This window comes from Oncorhynchus gorbuscha, linkage group LG06 (assembly GCF_021184085.1).
Source record: "Oncorhynchus gorbuscha isolate QuinsamMale2020 ecotype Even-year linkage group LG06, OgorEven_v1.0, whole genome shotgun sequence".
Taxonomy (NCBI): domain Eukaryota; kingdom Metazoa; phylum Chordata; class Actinopteri; order Salmoniformes; family Salmonidae; genus Oncorhynchus; species Oncorhynchus gorbuscha.
In genome coordinates, this window is record NC_060178.1 from 102,623,645 (window position 1) to 102,641,681 (window position 18,037).

The 18,037-nt window shown below is 44.6% G+C and overlaps 1 protein-coding gene across 1 annotated transcript in view; it reads right to left on the minus strand.

Moving 5' to 3' along the window:
• Positions 1 to 2,055: 2,055 nt before the first annotated feature.
• Positions 2,056 to 18,037, minus strand: part of LOC124038637 (integrin alpha-9-like) — a 153,587-nt gene continuing 137,605 nt past the window's right edge. Inside the window, exons 24-28 of the mRNA XM_046354722.1 lie at positions 15,447 to 15,572; positions 13,980 to 14,099; positions 12,306 to 12,401; positions 10,281 to 10,400; positions 2,056 to 2,797 (exon numbers count right to left, since the gene is read on the minus strand). Of these exons, the coding sequence (XP_046210678.1) occupies positions 2,696 to 2,797; positions 10,281 to 10,400; positions 12,306 to 12,401; positions 13,980 to 14,099; positions 15,447 to 15,572 (564 nt within the window). The 3' untranslated portion in view covers positions 2,056 to 2,695. The remainder of the gene's footprint in view (positions 2,798 to 10,280; positions 10,401 to 12,305; positions 12,402 to 13,979; positions 14,100 to 15,446; positions 15,573 to 18,037) is intronic.

An 18,037-nucleotide genomic window follows, 5' to 3' on the forward strand; every position in this document is an offset into this window, starting at 1 on the left:
CACACAATACCCTATAATGACAAAGCATTTTTGCAAATGTATTAACAATAAAACTGAAATATCACATTTACATAAGTATTCAGACCTTTTACACAGAACTTTGTTGAAGAACCTTCAGCAGTGATTACAGTCTCAAGTCTTCTTGGGTATGATGTTACAAGCGTGGCACACCTGTACCTTTATTTCACACCTGTTTCTCCCGTTCTTCTCTGCAGATCCTCTCAAGCTCTGTTGTGTTGAATGGGAAGTGTCGCTGCACAGCTTTTTCTGATCTCTCCAGAGATTTTTGATCGGGTTCAAGTTCGGGCTCTGGCTGGGCCACTCAGGGACATTCAGAGAGTTGTCCCGAAGCCACTCCTGCTTTGTCTTGGCTTTGTGCTTAGGGTCGTTGTCCTGTTGGATGGAGAACCTTCGCCCCAGTCTGAGGTCTTGAGCGGTCTGGAGAAGGTTTTCATCAAGAATCTCTCTGTGTACTCTCTGTACTCGGTTCATCTTTCCCCTCGATCCTAACTAATCTCCCAGTCCCTGCCACTGAAAAACATCTGTACAGCATGATTCTGCCACCCCCATGCTTCACTGTAGGGATGGTGCCAAGTTTCGTCCAGACGTGACGCTTGGCATTCAGGCCAGAGTGTTCCATCTTGATTTCATCAGATCAGAGAATCTTGTTTCTCATGGTCAGAGTCTTTAGGTGTCTTTTGGCAAACTGTCATGCCCCTTTTACTGAAGAGTGGCTTCCGTCTGGCCACTCTACCGTAAATGCCTGATTGGAGTGCTGCAGAGATGTTTGTCCTTCTGGAAGGTTGTCCCATCCCCACAAAGGAACTCTAGAGCTCTGTCAGAGTGACTATCGGGTACTTGGTCACCTCCCAGACCAAGTCCCTTCTCCCACGATTGCTCAGTTTGGCCAGGTGGCCGGCTCTCAGAAGGGTCTTGGTGGTTCCAAACTTCTTCCATTTAAGAATGATGGAGGCCACTGTGTTCCTGGGGAAATTCAATGCTGCAGAAATGTTGTGGTACCCTTCCCCAGATCTGTGCCTCGACACAATCCTGTCTTGGAGCTCTATGGACAATTCCTTCGACCTCATGGCTTGGTTTTTGCTCTGATATGTTCCGTCAACTCTGGGACCTTATATAGACAGGTGTGGGCCTTCCCAAATCATGTCCAATCATTTTAATTTACCACAGCTGGACGCCAATAAAGTTGTAGAAACATCAAGGATGATCAATGGAAACAGGATGCACCGGAGCTCAATTTTGAGTCTCATAGCAAAGGGTCAGAATAAATATGTAAATAAGGTGTTTTTTGTTTTTAATCAATTTGAAAACATTTCTAAACTTATTTTTGCTTTGTCATTATGGGGCATTGTGTGTAGATTGCTGAAGACGTTATTTAATCCATTTTGGAATAAGGCCGTAATGCAACAAAATGTGGAAAAAGTCAAGAGGTCTGACTACTTTCCGAATGCACTGTATAATCAATTAAACATTTCATAGAGCTCTTTTGCTTGGTTATCAGCATTTCTTCATGACAGTGACAACTTCGATGTGTGACAAAAAAATATATCTCTGTTTATGGTGAATGGAATATAATATAATTTTGACTTGAATGGGAATGTCTGCTCCTGTAATTGTATTTCTGTGGGGCTTCATAGGACTTGCTTGGCTGGTTGCCCATATAGCTATCTATCGAAAGGAGAGGGAGATGTGTGAGATAAAGAGATATTTGTGAGCAGGAAACAGTACAGAATTAAAAAGATACAATATTTCACACTCCAGAAAATCCACGTCTCACGATACTGGATCATATAGAAATGGACTAATTTACTAAACAGAACATGCTGTATCTTTGCCCTGGAAACTAAAGGAAAGACGCTGAAATATAGCATCAACTCGGACATCAGTGCTTTAAAAAAAAACATATAGATATTCTTACATTCGACTTCAAAAACTCAAACCAACCATTTCACAAAGCCCCAATTTAATACAATATGGCTATAATATATAAAAAAATAAATGTTCACTACTATTAAAACAGAGCCCTGAGGGTTTTTGTTGTCCCGTCCGTTAATATCCGCGTCATTGCCACATCCTGTCAAAGGGTGTCCACCTCCTTGGGTGTATTCAGTGACGTGAAACACTCAGAACATTGCAGATAGAAATAGAATGTTTAGAGCTAACACATCATGCCTGTTCTGCACAATATATTTATATCTGAATGTTCTGGAACATTACAGCATCCTGAACAGGCCAGTTGTTTCTTTAACAGTTCAATTTTGTTTATTTCCGTTGGCAGGAAGTTTCCTCCATAGGGACTAATTGAATTCTATTGCGAGTGTTGTATTAATTTGACACCAAACGAATGAAAACAGACAAACAGGAATGTAATCCTTGGGTTTGTTCAATAAGAAACACTCATTTCCAATTTCCGTTGCACTGAATTAGGGTCTTAATGAATCTGACCCTAGCGAGCGACACCAACCTCCACCTCAGATTTCTGCCTGTTAGTTCCCTCGATCCCCAGTCTCCCACGCACAAAAAAAAGTCTCCCTACAAAAAATCCAGAGACTTCCAGATATGGAAGATTGAAGGGCCCTTATTCCTGATTGGCTGGCTGTGGTGAAAGCCCTCAGCTCATTGGATCCTCCATTGACCAAATCCCCACACCCTGTGCTCTCATTGTCTTCTCTTTCCCTCAGTGGTTTTTTTCCACCCAATCCCAGCTCTCGTCAGCTCTGTCCTTCCTGTTTTTCTCGGCCTCGATGATCTCCCGGTAGCGCCGGCGGAAGAAACCCATCTGGGAGAGGGGAATGAGAAAAGGAGGAGAGAAGAGGATGAGAAGGAGAGAGAAGAAAAACACTTGCTGTTAGCTCCAGTTCAGTGGTTAATGAGGTGAACCTATGACCAGATGTTTGACCTGTTAAGATTGAGTCTATAACCTCTGCTCATATGGGCCTCAATGGTCAACAGCTTAAATCTCAAAGGCAATGGTTAGTGAGTGAGATGGACCTTTGACCCCTGTCAGCTGTTCTTAGGGTCAGTGGCTTCATATATATTTTGAAAATGTATTATATAGGACAGTGAGACTAAGGATTTGCTAGCAGTGGGTCAGATTCGAACCCTCGCTTGGACTGCTGCATGTATTCCTGAGGCTGTAACTTAGACCACTAGACCATCCAGGCAACGCAGTCAGGTGTTCTAAGGGCCAATGGGAAGGAGCAGTGGTCAGTGAGATGGACCTACGGCTAGATGTTTGAACTGTTAAGATTTACTAGCCTCTATTATACTGGCCATCAGGCAGAAACCACCAGGTTAGAGCCATGTGGAATGAAGGTTTCCCTGTCTGGAGAAGCTGCTCTGGGCTCTGCTTATGTGGAATGAAGGTTTCCCTGGCTGGAGAAGCTGCTCTGGGCTCTGCTTATGTGGAATGAAGGTTTCCCTGGCTGGAGAAGCTGCTCTGGGCTCTGCTTATGTGGAATGAAGGTTTCCCTGGCTGGAAAAGCTGCTCTGGGCTCTGCTTATGTGGAATGAAGGTTTCCCTGGCTGGAGAAGCTGCTCTGGGCTCTGCTTATGTGGAATGAAGGTTTCCCTGGCTGGAAAAGCTGCTCCGGGCTCTGCTTATGTGGAATGAAGGTTTCCCTGGCTGGAGAAGCTGCTCTGGGCTCTGCTTATGTGGAATGAAGGTTTCCCTGGCTGGAGAAGCTGCTCTGGGCTCTGCTTATGTGGAATGAAGGTTTCCCTGGCTGGAGAAGCTGCTCTGGGCTCTGCTTATGTGGAATGAAGGTTTCCCTGGCTGGAGAAGCTGCTCTGGGCTCTGCTTATGTGGAATGAAGGTTTCCCTGGCTGGAGAAGCTGTTGAGGCCCTTTGTTCCATTAGGAGCTCAAAGTGAGCTTCCAGGCTCTAATCTTGTGGTGACACTAGTTGGGCTGTCTTTGTTGTGCGCCAAGTTTAAAATGTTGTTTTAAGTAGTTTCTACTATTCTAAATGTTTTATTTGATGATGAAGCTATGGTTGTGTGGTATTGTCATGTTATTGTGCCATTGTCATGGTATGCTGTCTAGTTGTTGTTGTTGTTGCTCAAAGCCCCTCAAAGATAAATCACATAAAAAACGTGTTTATTGAATAATTTAAAAAGGAATGGGAAGAATACACTGGCTACACATAGCCTCTGTTCTTACTATGTGCCTTAGTGGTCAACAGACTGAAGAATATAATTGGCCTTTTCCAGAAACATTCACCAGTTGAAAAGCAAAAAGGGGAACACCAACACCCCCTGTGGTGTTTTGGAATGCCTTAAGCGATCCTGCTACTTATATTTCTTCAAAAAACATTGACCAGTCTTGAACTGGATTCTGCACTCCATGACAATACACTGAGCGTACAAAACATTAGGAACACCTTATCTTTCCATGACAGACTGACCAGGTGAAAGCTATGATCCCTTATTGATGTCACTTGTTAAATCCACTTCACTCAGTGTAGATTTATTTTATTTTTATTTTACCTTTATTTTACTAGGCAAGTCAGTTAAGAACAAATTCTTATTTTCAATGACGGCCTAGGAACAGTGGGTTAACTGCCTGTTCTTTCTAGAGGGTGAATGGGCAAGGCAAAATATTGAAGTGCCTTTGAACCGGGTACGGTAGTAGGCAACCTTTGAACCGGGTACGGTAGTAGGCAACCTTTGAACCGGGTACGGTAGTAGGCAACCTTTGAACCGGGTACGGTAGTAGGCAACCTTTGAACCGGGTACGGTAGTAGGCAACCTTTGAACCGGGTACGGTAGTAGGCAACCTTTGAACAGGGTACGGTAGTAGGCAACCTTTGAACAGGGTACGGTAGTAGGCAACCTTTGAACAGGGGTACGGTAGTAGGCAACCTTTGAACCGGGTACGGTAGTAGGCAACCTTTGAACCGGGTACGGTAGTAGGCAACCTTTGAACCGGGTACGGTAGTAGGCAACCTTTGAACCGGGTACGGTAGTAGGCACCTTTGAACCGGGTACGGTAGTAGGCAACCTTTGAACCGGGTACGGTAGTAGGCAACCTTTGAACCGGGTACGGTAGTAGGCAACCTTTGAACCGGGTACGGTAGTAGGCGCCTTTGAACCGGGTACGGTAGTAGGAGCCTTTGAACCGGGTACGGTAGTAGGCAACCTTTGAACCGGGTACGGTAGTAGGCACCTTTGAACCGGGTACGGTAGTAGGCAACCTTTGAACCGGGTACGGTAGTAGGCAACCTTTGAACCGGGTACGGTAGTAGGCGACCTTTGAACCGGGTACGGTAGGAGGCGCCTTTGAACCGGGTACGGTAGTAGGAGCCTTTGAACCGGGTACGGTAATAGGCAACCTTTGAACCGGGTACGGTAATAGGCGCCTTAGAACCGGGTATGGTATTAGGCGCCAGGCGCACCAGTGTGTCAAGAACTGCAATGTAGCTGGGCTTTTCATGCTCAACAGTTTCCTGTGTGTATCAAGAATGGTCCACTACCCAAAGAACATCCAGTCAACTTGACAACTGTGGGAAGCATTGAACAAACATCCCTGTGGAATGCTTTCGACACCTTGTAGAGTCCTGGCCCCGACAAATTTTGGTTGTTCCGAACTCAATAGTAGGAAGGTGTTCCTACGATTCTGTACACTCAGTGTATTATTTGTATAAGGAAAATATAGAAATACAGTAAACATCAGCTAGATAGACAGATGAATAGATAGACATCAACAGATCCATGGTGTGTATCTAAACATAGAGATGACGCTACTGTGAGAAAACACTAAGGGTCAGCTCAGCGAAAAGACAACAAAAGAGATCTCTCTCTCTCTTTCTGATTCAGATAGGTTGTGTCCCAAATGGCACCCTATTGCCAACATTGTGCACTACTTCTGATTAGAGCCCTCAGAGTCCTGGTGAAAAGTAACACACTATATATGGAATAGGGTGCCATTTGAGACACAGCCTGTTTTTTTCCCCACAGGAATTTCCTCAAAGAGGAAATAGTGGACATGTGCATCTCTTGTATGTGGGGTTTACTTTGGCAGAGTGCAAGGACTTGGAGAAAGGGAGGGCTGGTGTTACAAACACACACAGTATATTCCAGGAGCAACATTTCAGGGTTTAGTCGTGCTATTCCCAGTGGGAGGAGCAAACGGGGGAAAGAAAAATAGTTGTGGAAAGGGGTCTGGTCTGTATAGAGAAGTAAAGGGGTCTGGTCTGTATAGAGAAGTAAAGGGGTCTGGTCTGTATAGAGAAGTAAAGGGGTCTGGTCTGTATAGAGAAGGAAAGGGGTCTGGTCTGTATAGAGAAGGAAAGGGGTCTGGTCTGTATAGAGAAGTAAAGGGGTCTGGTCTGTACAGAGAAGCAAAGGGGTCTGGTCTGTATAGAGAAGTAAAGGGGTCTGGTCTGTATAGAGAAGGAAAGGGGTCTGGTCTGTATAGAGAAGGAAAGGGGTCTGGTCTGTATAGAGAAGTAAAGGGGTCTGGTCTGTATAGAGAAGTAAAGGGGTCTGGTCTGTACAGAGAAGTAAAGGGGTCTGGTCTGTACAGAGAAGTAAAGGGGTATGGTCTGTATAGAGAAGGAAAGGGGTCTGGTCTGTATAGAGAAGGAAAGGGGTCTGGTCTGTATAGAGAAGTAAAGGGGTCTGGTCTGTATAGAGAAGCAAAGGGGTTTGGTCTGTACAGAGAAGCAAAGGGGTCTGGTCTGTACAGAGAAGGAAAGGGGTCTGGTCTGTACAGAGAACGAAAGGGGTCTGGTCTGTACAGAGAAGTAAAGGGGTCTGGTCTGTACAGAGAAGTAAAGGGGTCTGGTCTGTATAGAGAAGTAAAGGGGTCTGGTCTGTACAGAGAAGTAAAGGGGTCTGGTCTGTATAGAGAAGTAAAGGGGTCTGGTCTGTATAGAGAAGGAAAGGGGTCTGGTCTGTATAGAGAAGTAAAGGGGTCTGGTCTGTATAGAGAAGGAAAGGGGTCTGGTCTGTACAGAGAAGCAAAGGGGTCTGGTCTGTATAGAGAAGTAAAGGGGTCTGGTCTGTATAGAGAAGGAAAGGGGTCTGGTCTGTATAGAGAAGTAAAGGGGTCTGGTCTGTATAGAGAAGTAAAGGGGTCTGGTCTGTACAGAGAAGTAAAGGGGTCTGGTCTGTACAGAGAAGTAAAGGGGTCTGGTCTGTATAGAGAAGTAAAGGGGTCTGGTCTGTATAGAGAAGCAAAGGGGTTTGGTCTGTACAGAGAAGCAAAGGGGTCTGGTCTGTACAGAGAAGGAAAGGGGTCTGGTCTGTACAGAGAACGAAAGGGGTCTGGTCTGTACAGAGAAGTAAAGGGGTCTGGTCTGTACAGAGAAGTAAAGGGGTCTGGTCTGTACAGAGAAGTAAAGGGGTCTGGTCTGTATAGAGAAGGAAAGGGGTCTGGTCTGTATAGAGAAGTAAAGGGGTCTGGTCTGTATAGAGAAGTAAAGGGGTCTGGTCTGTACAGAGAAGCAAAGGGGTCTGGTCTGTACAGAGAAGCAAAGGGGTCTGGTCTGTACAGAGAAGCAAAGGGGTCTGGTCTGTACAGAGAAGCAAAGGGGTCTGGTCTGTACAGAGAAGCAAAGGGGTCTGGTCTGTACAGAGAAGCAAAGGGGTCTGGTCTAGACATCAATTGGGAGCCATTTCCCCTCCACGATCTTTCTTTCATGTGTGTGGTACGGGCGGGCGGGCGGGCGGGCGGGCGGACGACAGACAGACAGACAGACAGACAGACAGACAGACAGACAGACAGACAGACAGACAGACAGACAGACAGACAGACAGACAGACAGACAGACAGACAGACAGACAGACAGACAGACAGACAGACAGACAGACAGACAGACAGACAGACAGACAGACAGACAGACAGACAGACAGACAGACAGACACTCTAATCCAAGAGAAGCAGCATTTCACAACTGGACCGTGTGAACCAATCCCCGGGACCTGGAAAATGTAGCACTGATAAATGTGTGATGGCTGGAGTGTGTCCATGGTGACAGCTGATGATAAATCAGTCATACTTTATTCACGAGTGCTGTGTTTCTTTAGAACTGTAGCACTGTCACAGACTAAACAATAGGTTCAGAGATGCTCAATATAAATTGCCCAATGTGACTAGTTGTTTACAAGTTAATGCGTTAGCTTGGGGCAAACAAGTTCCTCTGACAATACGCCAAACGTCATTAGACGATTGTGGTGTCATTACACATTACCACAAAACTTTTGGGTTCTGAGAATATGAAATATAGTTATTCATGTCACTGAGGGAGAGAGGGTAATGTATAACGTTTACATTATGTCAAGATATGTTATTGTTAGCCATCAGGGATCCTCTGGGAGGAGAAGAGACACAGTCTGGTACCAGTCACCATGACAGCTGTGAGTTGGGGAGGAGTGAGCACTTTGGGGTGAGAGGTCAGGTCAGATGAAGTGAGGAAGAACAGATATCACTAAGGTTCTGTCTAGCAACAGAGACCCACTGGTTGTTCAGATGTGTAGGAGGAGACTAAGCAGAGGAGAAGGGTTAATATCAGCTGGTGTAAATATGTTTTTTTGTCAGTTCAGCTGTTCGACCCTCTGGTCTAACGAACAGTTAGAGGGGAGGTGTACTAGGTTATAGTCTAATGACCAGTCAGAGGGGAGGTGTTCTAGGTTATAGTCTAATGACCAGTCAGAGGGGAGGTGTTCTAGGTTATAGTCTAATGACCAGTTAGAGGGGAGGTGTTCTAGGTTATAGTCTAATGACCAGTTAGAGGGGACGTGTTCTAGGTTATAGTCTAATGACCAGTCAGAGGGGAGGTGTTCTAGGTTATAGTCTAATGACCAGTCAGAGGGGACGTGATCTAGGTTATAGTCTAATGACCAGTCAGAGGGGAGGTGTTCTAGGTTATAGTCTAATGACCAGTTAGAGTGGAGGTGTTCTAGGTTATAGTCTAATGACCAGTCAGAGTGGAGGTGTTCTAGGTTATAGTCTAATGACCAGTTACAGTAGAGGGGAGGTGTTCTAGGTTATAGTCTAATGACCAGTTAGAGGGGAGGTGTTCTAGGTTATAGTCTAATGACCAGTCAGAGGGGAGGTGTTCTAGGTTATAGTCTAATGACCAGTTACAGTAGAGGGGAGGTGTTCTAGGTTATAGTCTAATGACCAGTCAGAGTGGAGGCGTTCTAGGTTATAGTCTAATGACCAGTTAGAGTGGAGGTGTTCTAGGTTATAGTCTAATGACCAGTCAGAGTGGAGGTGTTCTAGGTTATAGTCTAATGACCAGTTACAGTAGAGGGGAGGTGTTCTAGGTTATAGTCTAATGACCAGTTAGAGGGGAGGTGTTCTAGGTTATAGTCTAATGACCAGTCAGAGGGGAGGTGTTCTAGGTTATAGTCTAATGACCAGTTACAGTAGAGGGGAGGTGTTCTAGGTTATAGTCTAATGACCAGTTAGAGGGGAGGTGTTCTAGGTTATAGTCTAATGACCAGTTACAGTAGAGGGGAGGTGTTCTAGGTTATAGTCTAATGACCAGTTAGAGGGGACGTGTTCTAGGTTATAGTCTAATGACCAGTTAGAGTAGAGGGGAGATGTTCTAGATTATAGTCTAACGACCGGTTAGAGGGGCGGTGTTCTAGGTTATAGTCTAATGATCAGTTACAGTAGAGGGGAGGTGTTCTAGGTTATAGTCTAATGACCAGTTAGAGGGGCGGTGTTCTAGGTTATAGTCTAATGATCAGTTACAGTAGAGGGGAGGTGTTCTAGGTTATAGTCTAATGACCAGTTAGAGGGGACGTGTTCTAGGTTATAGTCTAATGACCAGTTAGAGTAGAGGGGAGATGTTCTAGGTTATAGTCTAACGACTGGTTAGAGGGGCGGTGTTCTAGGTTATAGTCTAATGATCAGTTACAGTAGAGGGGACGTGTTCTAGGTTATAGTCTAATGACCAGTTAGAGTAGAGGGGAGATGTTCTAGGTTATAGTCTAACGACCGGTTACAGTAGAGGGGAGATGTTCTAGGTTATAGTCTAACGACCGGTTAGAGGGGCGGTGTTCTAGGTTATAGTCTACCAACAATATGAGGAACAAAAACATGGACCTCCCAATAACAAGGAAATTACATGGTATAGTCCACACTTTTTGCTGTGTGTGTGTGTGTGTGTGTGTGTGTGTGTGTGTGTGTGTGTGTGTGTGTGTGTGTGTGTGTGTGTGTGTGTGTGTGTGTGTGTGTGTGTGTGTGTGAGAGAGTGTGTGTGTTAGAGAGAGTGTGTGTGTGACAGAGAGTGAGTGTGTGTGTGTTACCTTCCAGAGCAGCACAGCCAGCAGTAGGAAGATGAGTATTCCCACCAGCAGGCTGATGGCAATGATCCAACCAACAACATATCCTCTTGGCTCCTGGCTGTGGAGCGCCTCGAACACCAGCTGAAACACAATGGCACTACAGTCAAACGTAGCCTCAAACACAGAAACACCTAGAGACACACAGCAGAGAAACGGCCCCTTGCCTCGTGGCTGTGGTGCACCTGGAACACCAGCTAAAAGAACAAGATTACAGTCAACCACAAATATTTATACCAACACATTTAAAAGTCTATATTTCTGAGATATCAATCAAACGTAAGGGCTATACAGAAACTCAGGGTTCCATAGCTGCAGGCAGAACAGTTGAAACTGGAGCAGCAGCACGACCAGGTGGACTGGGGACAGCAAGGAGTCATCAGGCCAGGTAGTTCTGAGGCATTGTCCTACGGTATTACGCATACCTACTACTATCCTAAATTTCCAGAGCAATGCAGTTGTGAAAGACTGGCAATTCAAGGTAACAGCTGGAACACACGATTCCATTGGAAACAGAGACATTCACACAGATTCCCATCTCGGATTACATTCAAACACACTTTGATACAGACACACTCAAACCATGTCAGTGAAGGAAACAGAACAGAGCACAGGATTTATATGACCTCAACGTCCTGAACACTCACACACACACACGAAGATCAGCAAGGACCTCAGCCCCCCGAGCCACGGACTGTTCACCCCATTACCATCTAGAAGGTAGAGAAAGTACAGTTGCATCAAAGCTAGGACCGAGAGATTGAGAAACGGCTACCATCTCCAGACCTAAACCTCTTCAAACTGTAACATGTTTAGTTAAAAGTATGTGCGTGTGTGCATTGGAAGCATACAGTATGTTACATTCTGATCCGTTGTCTGACTGACTGACTCCAGCAAAGTTTGTGCTGAGCTATCAATATTGAACAAATCTTTACGGGTACTAAAACGTAAGGAACCATTTCAATCGAGTCAATGAGCTCATAACGCATAGAGTAGATTATTTTTATTCTCCTATCCTTTACCTCATTTACCGGGGCCTGTTTGCATGACACGGAGGATAAACTATATCTCATCAGCTGTTGATAAGTAGCAGGCTGGAAATTGAAAGAGAGCCTCGTCACAAACCAAGGCACCAAGGGACCACAAAGCTTTCTCTAGGGACTTCAGAGCTGTTGAGGGACCAGGGCTACTGAATTCACTAAAATCTCTAATGGTTTGTGGTACGCTCAGGGGGGTGGGAGGTGTTGCTGTGGAAAATTAAAGTGGTCACTAAGTGCTGGGAGAGCAGTTGTGAATGGACACATTCACAGTATCGTCTGATTTAGCGGCTGAAGCTAGCCAAGCTCTTCTTGTGGCCTGGGGGTCGAGCAGCGAGCTGGGGGCCTAGAGGTCAGGAGACGCAGCAGCGCGGTGGGGCCTGAGTCAGGAGATGGAGCTGCGAGCTAGGGTCTGGAGGTCATCACCGTAATCAGCTGAGAGCATCGAAGATAAGGGGATGCAGAGTGCTCATCACTTCATTCCACTGCTCCACAGGCACATCTAATCACTCCACACAGAGGCTTGCCCTGTGTGTGTGTGTGTGTGTGTGTGTGTGTGTGTGTGTGTGTGTGTGTGTGTGTGTGTGTGTGTGTGTGTGTGTGTGTGTGTGTGTGTGTGTGTGTGTGTGTGATACCCTGCTGTCTCTGAGGAGACCTTGTCCTTGAGGACCACAGCTGAGGACCCCCAAATACAACCCTGCCTCACCCCCATGACATCCAGGTTGATCTGGCGTCCTGCTTCCAGCTGCTCCCCAGGCTTCAATTTCCACTAGATTCAGCTTCTAGATTCACCCCTCAGGGCTTGCCAAGGAACATCACAGCAATAAACTGGCTGGTAGAATGTCTCACAGACATGATGTGTCTACTGCATGCCGAACCTGACCCAACACACTGATTAACTCATTGATTCAGCGCTTTGCAGGAGTAAATCTATTAAGAGTGATATACTTACTGAAGTGTCTTCTGATAGCCCCTGCGGTAGCTCTATGGCCCTCCCGTCCACTCTCACATTACCCCTAGTCACGAACTGGATCAGCGATGAGCTGTCCTGTAGGTAGGTGTGTGTGTGTGAGAGAGAGAGGGGGGGGGGGATTCATACTTCCTTCAGATCCATACTGTAATAAACATTATTAGCCTAAGTAAAACATAAAAATATACTAACCAGGTAACAACCAGGTAACAACCAGGTAACAACCATGTAACAACCAGGTAACAACCAGGTAACAACCAGGTAACAACCAGGTAACAACCAGGTAACAACCAGGTAACAACCAGGTAACAACGCAACCGTTCAAAAGTTTGGGGTCACTTAGAGATTTCCTAGTTTCTCATGAGAACATACATGCAATTAGTTGTGAAATGAATAGGAAATATAGTCAAGACGGTGACAAGGTTATAAATAATGTTTTTTAATCAAAATAATAATTGTGTCCTTCAAACTTTGCTATCGTCAAAGAATCCTCCATTTGCAGCAATTACAGGCATGCAGACCTTTAGCATTCTAGTTGTCAATTTGGTAATCGAAGAGATTTCACTCCGAGCTTCCTGAAGCACCTCCCACAAGTTGGATTGGCTTGATGGGCACTTCTTACGTACCATCAAGCTGCTCCCACAACAGCTCAATAGGGTTTAGATCAAGTGACTGTGCTGGCCTCTCCATTATAGACAGAATACCAGCTGACTGCTTCTTCCCTGAATAGTTCTTGCATAGTTTGGAGCTGTGCTTTGGGTCATTGTCCTGTTGTAGGAGGAAATTGGTATCAATTTCCATCCACAGGGTATGGTGTTGCAAAATGGAGTGATAGCCTTCCTTCTTCAAGATCCCTTTTACCCTGTACAAATCTCCCACATTACCATCAACAAAGCACCCCCAGACCATCTCATTGCCTCCACCATGATTGACAGATGGCGTCAAGCACTCCTCCAGCATCTTCATTTCTTCTGGGTCTCACAAATGTTCATCTTTGTGATCCGAACAACTCAAACTTAGATTCATCTGTCCATAAGATTTTTTTTCCCCAATCTTCCTCTGTCCAGTCTCTGTGTCCTTTTGCCCATCTTCATCTTTTATTTTTATTGGCCAGTCTGAATATGGCTTTTTCTTTGCAACTCTACCTAGAAGGCCAGCATCCTGGAGTCACCTCTTCACTGTTGACAATGAGACTGTGGTTTTGCGGGTACTATTTAATGAAGCTGCGAGTTGAGGACTTGTGAGGTGTCGGTTTCTCAAATTAGGGGGGCCTCCCACTCCTCTTTCTATTCTGGTTACAGTTTGCGCTGTTCTGTGAAGGGAATAGTACACAGCATTGCACGAGCTCTTCAGTTTATTGGCAATTTCTCGAATGGAATAGCCTTAATTTCTCAGAAAGTTTTGTTTCTGGCCATTTTGAGCCTGTAATCGAACCCACAAATGCTCCAGATACTGAACTAGTTTTATTGCTTCTTTAATCAGGACAACAGTTTTGAGCTGTGCTAACATAATTGCAAAAGGGTTTTCTAATGATCAATTAACCTTTTAAAATGATAAACTTGGATTAGCTAACACAACGTGCCATTGGAACACAGAAGTGCTGATAATGGGCAAACTTTTGAACAACTATGTAATAACTAATATCCATGTACTTACCCTCTTCAGTATCTCTATGTTTAGTAGAAGTTTCACATGTATACTGACAACTTCCTCTTTGGACTGGGAGCCCAGAGTACATGAGATGGTTAAACATGCTCTCCCTGGCCGGTCACAGTCCTGTTAGAGAGAAGGAGGAGAGAGAGAAAGAGAGAGAGAGAGTAAAACAGAGAGAGAGAAAGAGAGAAAAAGAGAAAGAGAAAGCGAGAAAGAGAAAAAGAGAGCGAGAGAGAAAGAGAGAGGGAGAGAGAGAGAGAGAGAGAGAGAGAGAGAGAGAGAGAGAGAGAGAGAGAAAAAAAAGAGAGAGAAAAAGAGAGAGAGAGAGTAAAACAGAGAGAGAGAAAGAGAGAAAAAGAGAAAGCGAGAAAGAGAAAAAGAGAGAGAGAGAGAAAGAGAGAGAGAGAGAGAGAGAGAAAAAGAGAAAGAGAGAGAGAGTAAAACAGAGAGAGAGAGAAAAAGAGAAAGAGAAAGCGAGAAAGAGAAAAAGAGAGCGAGAGAGAAAGAGAGAGAGAGAGAAAGAGAAAGAGAGAGAAAGAGAAAGAAAATGAGAGAGAGAGAAAGAGAGAGAGAGAGAAAGAGAAAGAGAGAAAGAGAGAGAGAAAAAGAGAAAGCGAGAAAGAGAAAGAGAGAGAAAGAGCGAGAGAGGGAGAGAAAAAGAGAAAGCGAGAGAGAGAGAGAGAGAGGATGAAAGACAAAGAGAGACGAATAGATGCTACACAACACACACATGATACATCACCAAGGGAACCTTAAAGTCCACTGACTGGGACAGTCCAGGTGTGTGTGTGTTCATGAGTGCGTGCGTGCATGTACACGCCTCTCTCTCTCTCTGTGCCTGTGCTGTGTGTGGTCATGGGTGTGTGAGTGTATAGACCCTCTCTCTCTCTCTGTGCCTGTGCTGTGTGTGGTCATGGGTGTGTGAGTGTATAGACCCTCTCTCTCTCTCTGTGCCTGTGCTGTGTGTGTTCATGGGTGTGTGAGTGTATAGACCCTCTCTCTCTCTGTGCCTGTGCTGTGTGTGGTCATGGGTGTGTGACTGTATAGACCCTCTCTCTCTCTGTGCCTGTGCTGTGTGTGTTCATGGGTGTGTGAGTGTATAGACCCTCTCTCTCTCTCTGTGCCTGTGCTGTGTGTGTTCATGGGTGTGTGAGTGTATAGACCCTCTCTCTCTCTGTGCCTGTGCTGTGTGTGTTCATGGGTGTGTGAGTGTATAGACCCCCTCTCTCTCTGTGCCTGTGCTGTGTGTGTTCATGGGTGTGTGAGTGTATAGACCCTCTCTTTCTCTGTGCCTGTGCTGTGTGTGTTCATGGGTGTGTGAGTGTATAGACCCTCTCTCTCTCTGTGCCTGTGCTGTGTGTGTTCATGGGTGTGTGAGTGTATAGACCCTCTCTCTCTCTCTGTGCCTGTGCTGTGTGTGTTCATGGGTGTGAGAGTGTATAGACCCTCTCTCTCTCTCTGTTTATTCACCAGGACCCTGCGTCCAGACTTGGTGAAGAAGGCAAAGATGGTGTGGAAGATACTCTCTCTGTCCTGGGAGATGGAACAGGGCTGGGGGTTCCTATGAGGGGTGCAGTTCCCTTGCCCCTCCGCCACCTGGGGAAACAGAGGAAGATGAGAAAGGGCAGGGAGAATGGGAAGAGGTGGATGGGAGGAGGATGGGAGTTGGAATGTTCAACAACACATTCTACAGGTGAGTAGAGGACTCTCCTGAGAGAGACCAATACTTTTACTTTTAAGACCCACTCAGAATTTTTAACGTTTCACAATGAATTTTAATTTTTTTACTTGTTTTAAGCAGGGGCACAACTTTCACTCGTGACAACACGTCGCCCCTATATTCTGAAATTGCATTTTTGTCCCTCACAGTTTTATCATTGGAATGTGATACAAAACGAGGCAATAATGTGTTTTAGGACCATGCTGACGCCTCCGAGCCATCGGGTAGGATGTTTACAGTGTTTATATATACACAATACCAGTCAAAAGTTTGAACACACCTACTCATTCCAGGGTTTTTTTTATTGACTATTTTCTACATTGTAGAATAATAGTGAAGATATCAGAACTATGACATGACACATTTGAAATCATGTAGTAACCAAAAATGTGTTAAACAATACATATTTTATATTTGAGATTCATCATCATTGTTGCTTCAATCCACAGCCTGAGAAAGTTAGGGCTGCGTTCCAAATTGTACACTATTCCCTATATTGGGCACTACTTTTGCCTGTGTGTGTGTGTGTGTGTGTGTTTGTGTGTGTGTGTGAGACAGAGAGACCAAGAGAAAGAGAGCGAGAGAGAGTGTGTGAGAGAGAGAACGATAGTTGACCCTCATAACAACTGCACCCTGCTATTAGCTGATTTATGGTACATGAAAAAGGTCATTTCTGACATCATTGTGTAGCCCACCACTTGGTACCAGGTTGTTACCAATTACTGTTAGGATGACATTAACACATGTTGGGATGACATTAACACATGTTGGGATGACATTAACACCTGTTAGGATGACATTAACACATGTTAGGATGACATTAACACATGTTAGGATGACATTAACACATGTTAGGATGACATTAACACATGTTAGGATGACATTAACACATGTTAGGATGACATTAATACACGTTAGGATGACATTAACACATGTTAGGATGACATTAACACATGTTGGGATGACATTAACACCTGTTAGGATGACATTAATACACGTTAGGATGACATTAACACATGTTAGGATGACATTAACACATGTTAGGATGACATTAACACATGTTAGGATGACATTAACACATGTTAGGATGACATTAACACATGTTAGGATGACATTAATACACGTTAGGATGACATTAACACATGTTAGGATGACATTAACACATGTTAGGATGACATTAATACACGTTAGGATGACATTAACACATGTTAGGATGACATTAACACATGTTAGGATGACATTAACACATGTTAGGATGACATTAACACATGTTGGGATGACATTAACACATGTTAGGATGACATTAACACATGTTAGGATGACATTAACACATGTTGGGATGACATTAACACATGTTAGGATGACATTAACACATGTTAGGATGACATTAACACCTGTTAGGATGACACCTGTTAGGATGAAATTAACACATGTTAGGATGACATTAACACCTGTTAGGATGACATTAACACCTGTTAGGATGACATTAACACATGTTAGGATGACATTAACACGTTAGGATGACATTAACACCTGTTAGGATGACATTAACACATGTTAGGATGACATTACCACATGTTAGGATGACATTACCACATGTTAGGATGACATTAACACCTGTTAGGATGACATTAACACCTGTTAGGATGACATTACCACATGTTAGGATGACATTACCACATGTTAGGATGACATTAACACCTGTTAGGATGACATTAACACCTGTTAGGATGACATTAACACATGTTAGGATGACATTAACACATGTTGGGATGACATTAACACCTGTTGGGATGACATTAACACATGTTAGGATGACATTACCACCTGTTAGGATGACATTAACACATATTAGGATGAATGTAAGGTCATGACTGGAATTCAAGGAAATTGCAATATGGAAATATTTCCCCCACATTTATTTAATGCCGGCTCATGTTTATCATGTGTGTTCATCTTGTCTGTTACTCTGACCTACTACAGAAGAAGAAGAGAACCTCAGTGTGAAATTACCTCTCCTTACCCTATTGGACAGGGAGACTACAGTCAGACAGTGTTAACACAGAAAAGACTGTATTCCAAATGGCACCCTATTCCCTGTTTAGTGCACTCCTTTTGACCAGGGCCCCAGTTTCATATCTCAGTGACTCCAGATCTACGTTGGGGATGTTATAGAATAGTAGCATGCTCCGCAGGTGCCCCATTCCCCCAGTCGTTCCATGTAAAGCTCTCTGATCCCTCCAAGTAATTCCAGATGTGGGGATGCAGGGTGGGATACGGTCCGACGTCCCTACAGTCTCTGCTCCAATCCTCCCATTCAAACAGTCAACACAATTATAAG